Below are 12,473 nucleotides of genomic sequence, written 5' to 3'. Positions count from 1 at the left end.
CTGAGGCCTTTCCAGCCATGCGGAACTGTGAGACAGTTAAACCTCTTTCCTTTATAAATCACCCAGTCTCAGGTAGTGTCTTTATAGCAATGTGAAAACGGACTAATACAAAAGCTTTTTACACCTTCTTTCCTAGACAATACAATGGTGGGTGAAGAGAAGATGTCTCTAAGAAACCGGCTGTCAAAGTCCAGGGAAAATCCTGAGGAAGATGAAGACCAGAGAAAACCTGCAAAGGAGTCCCTAGAGGCACCTAGTAATGGTGAGGCTTAATTTTTTTTTTTTTTTTAGGTGAATTAGTGAAATAGAGAACAAATACAGTGTTATAGATTAAGTATTGCCATCTCTTTCATTCTTTATTGTAAATGGGTATTGATAGAGTTTTATATGTCTAGTAACAAAGCAATTAGAAAATACGTCCTTTCTTGTTAATGAATTCAGTGGACATCTATTGGTATCTGCTGTGTTTTAGAGACCATTCATTCAGTCACCTAACCTACCAGTAATTGCTGAGGTCCCCCACTGGATGCTGGCACTATAGCAGTTATCAGTTTGGATTTGTTTGCCATTATGGAGCTCCAAGTTAAGTAAATGAGAAAACCTCCAAAATTATACACATAATTAGATTTATCACAGTGTAATACTCTTATAATTAACTACTCTCATAATAGATACAATGAGTAAAATGTGAGTGATTAGCAGGGTGCCTAATCCAGTTCAATACTGAGCTATAAATCTTGGGAGGGGAGTAGTAGTTAGGGAGTTTTTATTCTTGTGTCCACATTTGCTTAATGCCTGACTACGAGGAGGAATACGATAGTCCTTTGTTGTTAAGGTCAAGGTTTATAACTATGAATGATAGACTTGTAAACACAACTCTAATTGATGTCATCTATTGCATCAGGGTATTTTATTTTTGCAGTGACATTTGTAAAGGTTTGATTGCAACAAGGATTTGAAATTTGAGGATTGTTTAGTTAACAAATAGGTGCGGAACTTTTTGAGACAGATTGTCTTTGGCATTTCATCTCTTTTCATAAAGAAACAGTTTTGGTTTTTTCTACCTAAATTTAATTAAACTTAAATATCAACAGCTGGATCCCACCAGGAATGTAAATATTGCTGCTTGAATTGGCATAATGAGGTTTATTGATAGGCTCTTAGCTATATATGACATATTTATATTGCATATGGGCTAGTTTTATTGTGATATAAAATGTGAAATTTATGCAAAGGAGGATGAGCCAATACTGGGGAGAATTTTCCTTCCATGATTTAGGGACTTAGTGATAACCCAGCTTGTTTCCCTTGCCTGCATTTTCACACATTAGAAACTTCATACTTGTTTGTTCCTTCCAGTTCTCCGGACAGAAAAGTTATTTTAATTGAAACTTTCTGTCACTGTACGTGATCATTCTCTTTACGTCCCAAGTTTTTGAAAAGATTCTAAATTCTTCTAATTTCTGTTATTTTCAGTGTTCTTTATTGTCCTAGTTCATTAAGTTTTAGTCAAGCCAGGTTTTAGTGCAGGTGTTAAAAATTGAATTGGTTAGCTTAAATCAAGAAGTATAACAACCTCTTTGGTTTAATGTAAGTAATGCTAATTTGAAAATGTTTCTTCGCATATTGTAACATTTGTTAACCTTGGGGAGTAAGTGCTTTGGGAGTAATCCCAAAGTTCTGGGATTATGGGCGTGAGCCACCGTGCCCAGGCTGGTCTAGGTGCCCTTTCTTTCTCTCCTTTTTCTTTTCTTCTTTTTTTGAGACAGTTTTGCTCTTGTTGCCCAGAGTAGAGTGCAATGGTGCAATATTGGCTCACTGCAACCTCTGCCTCCTGGATTCAAGCCATTCTCCTGCTTCAGCCTCCCAAGTAGCTGGGATTACAAGCATGCGTCACCACGCGCAGATAATTTTGTATTTTTAGTAGAGATGGGGTTTCACTATGTTGGTCAGGCTGGTCTCGAACTTTTGACCTTAGATAATCTACCAATCTTAGCCTCCCAAAGTGCTGGAATTACAGGCGTGAGCCACCGTGCCCAGCACTTTTTCTTCCCCTCTTCCTCCTTCTTTGTTTCTTCCCTTTTTCTGCATCCCCTTCTCTTCCTTTTTCCTTCCATTCCTCCTAATTTTTTTTTTTTTTTTTTTTTTTTGAGACAGTTTCACTTTGTCGCCTAGGCTGGAGTGGTGCAATCTTGGCTTATTGTGACCTTCACCTCCCAGGCCCAAGTGATCCTCCTGCCTCAGCCTCCCGAGTAGCTGGGATAAAGTCATGTGACACCACACCCAGCTAATTTTTGTATTTTAATAGAGTCGGGGCTTCAATATGTTGACCAGGCTGGTCTTGAACTCTGGCAAGTGATCTGGTTGCCCTGACCTCCCAAAGTGCTGGTATTATAGGCATAAGCCACCATGCCAGGTCTCCATTCATTTTAATTTTTTAGTAATATATTTGCGTACCAATAAAGTCATCATTTTAAAGTTTACAATTCAGTGGTTGCTAATATATTTACAAGGTTGTAGAACCATCACTGCTGCTTAATTCCAAAACATTTTTATCACCCCGGAAAGAAGTCCCATTCCTCTTTTAGCCTCTAGCAACCACTAATATACTTCCTGTCACTTTGGATTTGCCTGATCTGGGCATTTCTTATAAGGGGATTCGTAGAACATGTGGCCTTTGTGTCTGACTGCTTGAGCTTAGCATAATGTTTTCCATGTTTGTTTGGGTTTTTTATTTGAGGCGGGATCTTGCTCTACTGTCCAGGCTGGAGTGCAGTGGCTGTTCACAGGCATGATTATAGCACATTGCAGCCTCAATCTCCTGGGCTCAAGTGATCTTCCTTCCTCAGCCTCCTGAGCAGTGTGTTTTAAGATGTATCAGTACTTCATTTTTTTGTGTGTGTGGCTGAATAATATTTCATTGTATAAGTATGATACAGTTTGCTTATCTGTCAGTTGATATTTATTTTGGGGGTTATTTACAATTATTGGCTGTTATGAATAATGCTATGAACATTTGTGTAGAAGCTTATGGAATATATGTTTTCAGTTCTCTTGGGTATATACGTAAGAGTTGAGTTGCTGAGTCATGGTAAATGTGTGTTTAACTTTTTGAGGAACTGCTATACTTTTCCAAACCAGCTACTCCTTATGTTCCCACCAGCAATGTATGAGGGTTCCAATTTCTCCACATCCTCACCAAGACTTGTTATTATCTGTCTTTTGATGATAGCCTTCCAGCCAGCAGATCAATAATCTGGTGTCAGTTAAGCACCTTTGATCTAAATGTAAGACAGTGTACCAGGTTTGTTAATAGGGAGCTTGAAGTTGGTGTGCATAAGATACCCAAATAGAAAACAATCCTTTGTTACAAATAGGAGCTAAGTGAGTTATAGTAACCAAGTAGAGACTGATGGGGTGGGGGGAGCCCTTGCTTTAGAATGGAGGAAAGTCTCACTGAAGTAGATTTTGAGTTTGGCCTTTGAGATAAGAAGACTGGGAGAGGGCTTTCAATCCACAGAGGTATGTGTTTGTAAAGACTTTAAGACAGTACAGTGTTGTGTGTGTGGTGTTTGTTTGCTTTTAGAGAGGATGAGGGGTAGGTAGTACAGATGGATTTGTGGTTGGTTTTCATGGATAGGAATATAGAGCAAATTGGAAAGGCCAGAAGTAAGTAAGAAGATAAGGCTCCAACAGCCTCTCGGTACCCAGCCAACTGCCCTGACAGCCGGTGGATAGTGGCCCTTGCTGGGGACCCTCCAGTGGGCCCAGGAGGACAAAAGTGGCATTAAATTTGATACATGCACATTGAAGCAAGTCAAAGGACTTGATGTGAAGCATAGAAGCAGATAGTGCCAAATAGCAAGCAGTAATTGGTATACATTTGCTGAGTGGGGCAGTATTTCCTTCTTTTACTGCTGCTCAGGTGGTGGAAATTAGTTAAATTCATTGTGAAATGGCACACACTGAAGGTATTTGTTAATGAGGGTTCCAGAAGCGTTAGAAGTAGCACCACCATATGCTGACTTAGACCAAGTATTTCAAGGAGTCACAAATGCTAGTGTGACAAGGCAGAGAGGATTGTTGTAGTAGAAAATAATAAAGACATTTCCTTTTCAAAACCAGCACATCTCAACCTTCTTCAGTCAACTCCCTTTAAACCTCTGGCACTAAAAACAGTGCCTTGCATACTTAATGTTAAATGAAAGACGACTAGGTTTTCTGGATTTAGAAAGACTACCTTTAATACCTCAAAATGAAGACATCTGTGCAGTTGGCAGTTGTGAGTGAAAACACTGTTTGCCAAAACAGACGGCTGGTCAGAAATGATTGTATACCTGAAAAGAAATGGTCAGTGTTTGATTACTGTAGCATTCTGGATGCTTAATAGGGGCTTTGGTTTTATTGTAAAGGTGATGTCAGTTCTCAGAAATACCATGTCGACATGTTCTATGTGGTGGCTTGCATCTATAGTCTGAGCTGCTTGGGAGGACCATTTGAGCCTAGGAGTTGGAGTTCAGCCTAGGCAACATAGTGAGACCCCATCTCTTAAAAAAAATGGTCTTAACTACTCAAAGATTTGCGACTTTAAAAAAAAAAAAAAGGACTCGAAGTCTTACTGTATATGTTGTCATTGACTGATGACCTACCTGTGTTAATGATTTTGGACAAATCTTACAGCTTGCCAGTGCTTAGGTTGCCTTTTTTTTTTTTTTTTTTTGAGACAGAGTCTCGCTCTGTCACCCAGGCTGGAGTGCAGTGGCGCGATCTCAGCTCACTGCAAGCTCCGCCTCCCGGGTTCCCGCCATTCTCCTGCCTCAGCCTCCTGGGCTGAGTAGCTGAGTAGCTGGGACTACAGGCGCCCGCCACCACGCCCGGCTAGGTTTTGTATTTTTTTAGTAGAGACGGGGTTTCACCAGCTTAGCCAGGATGGTCTCGATCTCCTGACCTCGTGATCCGCCCGTCTCGGCCTCCCAAAGTGCTGGGATTACAGGTTTGAGCCACCGCGCCCGGCTAGGTTGCCTTTTATGCAAAGTCAAGGATAGCCAATATGAAAGCACTTTCTGCGTGTATGGCACTGTGTTCATTAAGGTATCTTACTGGCAGTGCTGCCAACTCTTCTGTCCCAGTTCCTAAGGTAGCTTTTATAATCTCCTGTTGTATATCAACTGAGAATTATAATCTACATGAAATCCTCTAATATTCCTACCAGTAATTTTCTCTTGATTTAAAACAAGATAATATGATGATGTAACAGTTCAGTGGTAATAAGGCAAATTATCTTCTTGCATATATAGTTAGCCTACACAGTTGATACAGACGTGGTGATAAAAGAAAAATAAGCCAAAGTTACTCTAGTTGAGTAATATAGTTCCCACATGGCTGGGCACGGTAGCTGGCGCCTGTAATCCCAGCACTTTGGGAGGCTGAGGCGGGCGGATCGCTTGAGGTCAGGAGTTCAAGACTAGCCTGACCAACATGATAAAACCCTGTCTCTACTAAAAATACAAAAATCAGCTGGACATGGTGGTGGGTGCCTGTAATTCAAGCTACTCAGGAGGCTGAGGCAGTAGAATTGCTTGAACCCGGGAGACGGAGGTTGCAGTGAGCCGAGACCGTGCCACTGCACTCCAGCCTGGGTGACAGAGTAAGACTCTGTCTTAAAAAAAAAAAAAAAAAAGTTTGGTTTTATTAAACAAATTGCTAAAATGTGAATATAAATTTTTTTAAATTTTAAAGTAATACTCATTGAAAAAATTCAAACACCACAGAAAGTTATTAAGTAATACTTCCTCCCACAAATAACATTATTTTTTTTTACATGTGGGATCATATTTAAGATCTCATCTGCAATTTGTTTCTTCTGTACTTTGTAAGTCTCAGATATCTTTTCATTTAGTATATGTAATTCTTTTAAATACCTGTGTAGTATTTCTGCTGTACAGATGCTTGGTGGTTTATTTAACTTGTCCCTTATTGATGGACACTTAGGCTGTTTCCAGAGTTGCAGTATTACAGACAGTGCTACAGAGAGCATTATTGAAACAGCATCATTGCTTACTTGTACTGGTGTACCTATAGGATACATTTTTTTTTTTTTTTGAGACGGAGTCTCCTTCTGTCGCCTAGGCTGGAATGCAGTGGCGCGATCTCGGCTCACTGCAACCTCCGCCTCCCTGGTTCAAGCGATTCTCCTGTCTCAGCTTCCTGAGTAGCTAGGATTACAGGGGCACGCCGCCATGCCTGGTTAATTTTTGTATTTTTAGTAGAGACAGGGTTTCACCATGTTGGTCAGGCTGGTCTCGAACTCCTGACCTAGTGCGCCGCCTGCCTCAGCCTCCCAAAGTGCTGGGATTACAGGCGTGATCCACTGTACCTGGCCAGGATACATTCTTAAAAGTGAAATTGCTAGATCAAAGGGCTTTTGCATTTAAAATTTAGATATTATCAAATTTCCTTTAAAAAATGTTATGCCACTTTATATTCCTATCTATACTGTTTCACCACACTCTTTGCAATAATCTTACCAGTCTTTTAAAATTCCCGATTTGATGGGTGAAAGACAGTATACGTATAGCATAAATTTGTTCTCATGAATTTTAAGTGAGGTATGGAAATTTTTTCATATTTATTGACCATGTTTTTTTTCTTTAAAAGTCCTGTTCATATCCTTTGCTCACGTTTATTCCTTATCTGGTGGTTATTATTTTTAAGAGCTTTTTCTATATTAAAGAAATTAATCCTTTGATTGTGTACTTTGAATATTTTCTAACTAGTGATTTGTCTTTTGACTTTGCTTGTGTATGTATGCTTTGCCATGTTTTGTTTTTATATATCAGATATTCTTTTAATTGGTATAGTGTATTTTTTGTTTTGTTTGTTTTTGTTTTTTTTTGGTTTTGTTTTTGTTTTTTTTTTTGAGACGGAGTCTTGCTCTGTAGCCCGGGCTGGACTGCAGTGGCCGGATCTCAGCTCACTGCAAGCTCCGCCTCCCGGGTTTACGCCATTCTCCTGCCTCAGCCTCCGGAGTAGCTGGGACTACAGGCGCCCGCCACCTCTCCCGGCTAGTTTTTTTGTATTTTTAGTAGAGACAGGGTTTCACCGTGTTAGCCAGGAGGGTCTCGATCTCCTGACCTCGTGATTCGCCCGTCTCGGCCTCCCAAAGTGCTGGGATTACAGGCTTGAGCCACCGAGCCCGGCCTGTTTTTGTTTTTTGAGATGGAATCTCGCTCTGTTGCCCAGGCTGGAGTGCAGTGCAATGGCATGATCTTGGCTCACTGCAGCCTCTGCCTCCCTGGTTCAAGCAGTTCTCCTGCCTTAGCCCTCTGAGTAACTGGGATTACAGGCATGTGCCACCATGCCCCACTAATTTTTGTATTTTTGGTAGAGACAGGGTTTCACCACGTCAGCCAGGCTGGTCTCGAACTGCTGACCTCAAGTGATCCACCCACCTCAGCCTCCCAAAGTGCTGGGATTACAGGCATGAGCCACCATGCCTGGCTGCTTATAGATTTTTTTGATCATGCTTAGAAATCATTCAAGATTATGAAAAAAAGAAAACACGACTTTTGTTTACTTTTGTGGTGTTTTATAGTGACATATTTGATCCACGTGAAATTTATTTTTGAGTGATGCATTCATCATTGGGGAATCTAAATTTTTAGTTTTCCAAAATGGCTAGCTAGTTGTTTGAACATTAACTATTAAGTCTTTGTTTCTGTATGAACGTACACTAATCCACATTTCTAGCTCAGATTCCATTTTTCTGAAGTAGTGCAGACATGTGAGTAGTTGAGAACTTTGTAAAGTTTTCGTGGTCAGTGGAGCAATAGACGATTACAGTTGGATTTTACTATCTTCCCTTTTATTATTAAGATTGAAAAGTGATTTACTCAAGAAATACTCCCAAGCCTAACCATACTATGGACATAAAGGTGATTTTTCAAGTGACTTTTGTATTGCTTTGTGGAGAAGAAAGTGAAGCTGGAATGTAGGTGTTCTAAGACATGGTCAATGAGAGTTTTTTAGAAAGCAATCAGGATTTAAAAATGAGTTTGAATTTCTAGGCAATAAACTAGTCAGTGCCTACACGTTAGCTAGTTCTGTTCTTGCCACAAGTAGATGAAGATAACATTTGTTAAAAGAACTGAAACTTGAAAATTGGTTATTAGTCACTGATTAGTATTCCTTAGTCATCTTTAGGAGTATAATCACATAGGTTGGCTGGCCTTTTTTTTTTTTTTTTTTTTTTTTTTTAATGCTAGGGGTCAGAAGACATGGATTTCTTCAGGCTCAGTTACTTATTGGCCATGTGACAGTGTGCAAGATGTTTAATTTCTTTGAATCTCAGTTTCTTTATTTTAAAAATAGAAATAAGGCCAGATTGGTGGCTCACGCTTATAATCCAAGCACTTTGGGAGGCTGAGGTGGAAGGATTGCTTGAGGCCAGCAGTTTAAGACCAGTCTGGGCAACATAGCAAGACCCCATCTTTACAAAAATAAAAAAAAGTAGGTGGGCATGGTAACATGTGCCTGTAGCCCAAGCTACTCAGGAGGCTGAGGTGGGAGGATTGCTTGAGCCCAGGAGTTACAGGTCACAGTGAGCTGGGATTGCACCACTGCACTCCAGCCTGGGTGACAGAGCAAGACTATATGTTAAAATTTGCAGCAGATTTAACAAGGATGGGGATTTAGAAATTTGGAGGCCGTAATGACTTCAGGGAAAGAAGAGTTGCAGAAATAGCTGGAAAATATTGGCTAGCAAGAAAGCAAAGATAAGAAGTGTAAACTTCTTTCTCAGAACATTTTATATTAGAAGGAAAAGTACAGCATGTCATGAGGGTTAAGTGATCTTCAAAAGGACTTTTTTAAAAAAAAAAAAATCATTTCTCAAATTTCAGTTATGTTGCCATTATATTACTATTACTATGTAACTTTAAAAAATTCACTTAAAAATTTATTCTCAACCTAAGTAATAAATTGTTAAATCATAGGTTTGATGTTCAGTTACTTATTTTTTTTTTTTGTTTTTTGTTTGTTTGTTTGTTTTTGAGACGGAGTCTCGCTCTGTCGCCCAGGCTGGAGTGCAGTGGCCGGATCTCAGCTCACTGCAAGCTCCGCCTCCCGGGTTCATGCCATTCTCCTGCCTCAGCCTCCTGAGTAGCTGGGACTACAGGCGCCCGCCACCTCGCCCGGCTAGTTTTTTTGTAGTTTTAGTAGAGACGGGGTTTCACCGTGTTAGCCAGGATGGTCTCGATCTTCTGACCTCGTGATCCGCCCGCCTCGGCCTCCCAAAGTGCTGGGATTACAGGCTTGAGCCACCGCGCCCGGCCCAGTTACTTATTTTTTAAAAACAAATTTAATATGTAATACTTGATAAGTAAGTGTTAGGAGAACCACAGATTTTATTTTCAATATCATTGATGACATTCATGTCATAATTACTGAAACATGATTTTTAAAGAACAAATTGTCTCAGAAATGTAAATGTGGACAATATTATTGACTCAATGGGTTGAACTTTTTGAATAGGGAAAGATCAAGATAATAACAGTTTGCAGGGTTAGTCTTAACAAAGAGATGGGCTACTGTTTCCTCTGACACAGAAATGTTGGAGAAGAGGATGAAAGACAGCGAAAATTAAGAAACATAGAAGACATTTAAGGATTGGTAGCAAAACTGAACAACTAAAAAGTTACTTGGTGGGGCTGGGACTTGAAAATGGAAAAGGTTTCGAAACACTTTTGTGAGGAATGTCACAGAAATTCACAAGAGGCAAAGACAAAGATTGCATATTTTCATCGCAGGCCTGCCTGAGGCTTGACAACAGCAGTTTAAAATGGGCCCATTTTCCTAATTTTTTCTGTAGTGCATGTCAATTTGGAAAGGCAGATAGCCTTACTCCAGATAGTAATATCTGGAGTCAGTGTGTGGCTTGGTGGGTCCAGGAAATTGGTGGTAGTGATAAGGGACAAATAGTAATGACAGAGGGTTAGTAAGTCCGTTCTGGTTGAGAAAACTAGAAAACCAAAACAATGACTTCTATCAGAAGAGAAACTGTCTCTTTCCCTGTCTTTCTCTTTAGCTATGAAACCTTCCCTAGAAATTCCCCAACAGACTTCTCATGTCTCATTGGCCAGAGTTAGATTACAAGTTATGCTAGCTCTCTACCTTTTGCTTCTCCAGTCTTTTCTACCCTACTTTGTTTCCTGGGAGACTAACCTTAAGAACTGCAACAATAGTCTCCAATGCCCTGTGTGGTTCTGGTAGGCTTGGCCAGTGGGGAACTTCAGGAGATCTAAGAGCAGAGAGTAAGGTGGGTGTGTCTGTAACTAAGTTTCTCTCCCTGGTAGGTAACCATCGCTCCTTTCTAATATTTCTCTCTTTTTTTTTTTTTTTTTTTTTTTTTGGGGACGGAGTCTTGCTCTGTCGCCCGGGCTGGAGTGCAGTGACCGGATCTCGGCTCACTGCAAGCTCCGCCTCCCGGGTTCACGCCATTCTCCTGCCTCAGCCTCCCGAGTAGCTGGGACTACGGGCGCCCGCCACCTCACCCGGCTAGTTTTTTGTATTTTTTAGTAGAGACAGGGTTTCACCGTGTTAGCCAGGATGGTCTCAATTTCCTGACCTCGTGATCCACCTGTCTTGGCCTCCCAAAGTGCTGGGATTACAGGCTTGAGCCTAATATTTCTCTCCAGGGAGTTCTCTCTGCGTTCCACTAACCCTTTTCCCCCTTTGCCCTTTCTGGCCTCAGGATGGTAACAGCTTTCATGATGTTTATTACTAGCCCTAGAATTCCGTATCATCCTTACCATCCTTTGTTGGTTTTCTTAAACTCTGACCACACTTACAAAAAGGACCTCTTTAAATTTTTCCCAGTCAGTAAGCTTGAGTGGGTCATCTCTTTGCTACCTGATACTCAGGCCCATTTTTAAGTCAGTTTTTGGCAAAGGCAGTGACATGCATGTCCTTATTTGGGAAGCAACCATCAGTGTTCACCATAGCTGTGTTGTATTATAAAAAATAACGTGTCTGTACTTGTCCGTTGTATTTGCCAACCAGATTTATGGTAAACTTGGCCATCTAGAACAAAGTTGGCAAACGTGGCTATGTTCATCCCTTTGTGTTTGTAGTGCTTTCTCATGCTGCAACAGTGGAGTTGAGTAGTTGTTACATAGTTGCAGACTATACTGCCCTTTATGGAAAAAGCTTTCTGACTCTTGATCTAGAATTACGTTGTTCAATATGGCTGCCACTAGAAGTACACTGTTTAATATAGTCTGGTTGAGCACTTGAAATGTGGCTAGTCTGGATTGAGAAACACTATAGTTGTAATATGTCAGATTTCAGAGACTTACTTGCTCCTGTTTCTTTTTACTTTTTAATGTGGCTCCTAAACATTTTAAAATTATACACGGTGATTCACATTATATATATATACACACACACACACATATATATATTTATATATATATTTATATATATTTTTATATATATATTTATATATATTTTTATATATATTTTTATATATATATTTATATATATATTTTGTTTTGTTTTGTTTTGTTTTTAGACAGAGTTTTGCTCTTGTTTCCCAGGCTGGAGTGCAGTGGTGCGATCTCGACTCACCGCAACCTCTGCCTCCCAGGTTCAAGTGATTCTTTTGCCTCAGCCTCCCAGGTAGCCGGGATTACAGGCATGCTCCACCACGCCTGGCTAATTTTGTATTTTTAGTAGAGACGGGGTTTCTCCATGTTGGTCAGGCTGGTCTCCATGTTGGTTAGACCTCATGATCACATGAGGTCACCCGACCTCAGGTGATCCGCCTGCCTCGACCTCCCAAAGTACTGGGATTACAGGTGTGAGCCACCGCACCCAGCCACACATTATATGTTTATAGGACAACACTGATCAGGAATGTAACTGGTGGCCTAGAAAGTAAGTAGATAAACTTCCATTAGACAAAAGCCTATTAAATACAGTACTGTCAAGAAAAGAGAGCATGGCATTTAGAGGCATCTGACTGAGCTTCAGGCCTCAGAAAAATCCAACAAGTCTTCATAGCTTCATTCCTTTGCCTGGAATAATGTTTCTAGCATTTGTTCACCATAATTTTTCTTTATTATTTAAGACTCAGTTCAAATATTGACTCCTCTGCAAAAGCCTCCTACACGCCTCGTTCTTCCACAGCACTTCTCTATATTGTCCTTTTCCCTATTTGTAGTTTTCTCCTGAGATCCTGAAGGGAGGGTTTGCCCCGCATCTATTAGGTCCTCAGTGGGCTTTTACTTAATGCATGAGTACATAAATTGAGTAAATTAGTTACCAATTTAACAAGCCTGATTATTTGTCTCTTTTCTTCTGTGTAACTTTGGCAGTAAATCGACTATAGTAATAGAAGTGTAGGATTGTTAGGGAGAACACTGTGGAAGCAGCCTAGGTGGAAAGGCACAGCTCCCTGGGGCTGAGTGGGGCCT

General features: G+C 40.4%; 1 protein-coding gene across 3 annotated transcripts in view; it reads left to right on the top strand.

The window, feature by feature from the left end:
- Positions 1 to 12,473, top strand: part of SOAT1 (sterol O-acyltransferase 1) — a 67,100-nt gene that overhangs the window by 8,753 nt on the left and 45,874 nt on the right. For all 3 annotated transcript variants that reach the window (XM_007989336.3, XM_007989335.3, XM_073011738.1), the window contains exon 2: positions 137 to 262. In XM_007989336.3, the coding sequence (XP_007987527.1) occupies positions 260 to 262 (3 nt within the window). In that variant the 5' untranslated portion in view covers positions 137 to 259. The remainder of the gene's footprint in view (positions 1 to 136; positions 263 to 12,473) is intronic.

Source organism: Chlorocebus sabaeus, chromosome 25 (genome assembly GCF_047675955.1).
Source record: "Chlorocebus sabaeus isolate Y175 chromosome 25, mChlSab1.0.hap1, whole genome shotgun sequence".
NCBI lineage: Eukaryota > Metazoa > Chordata > Mammalia > Primates > Cercopithecidae > Chlorocebus > Chlorocebus sabaeus.
This window is presented reverse-complemented; position numbering and strand designations above follow the sequence as displayed.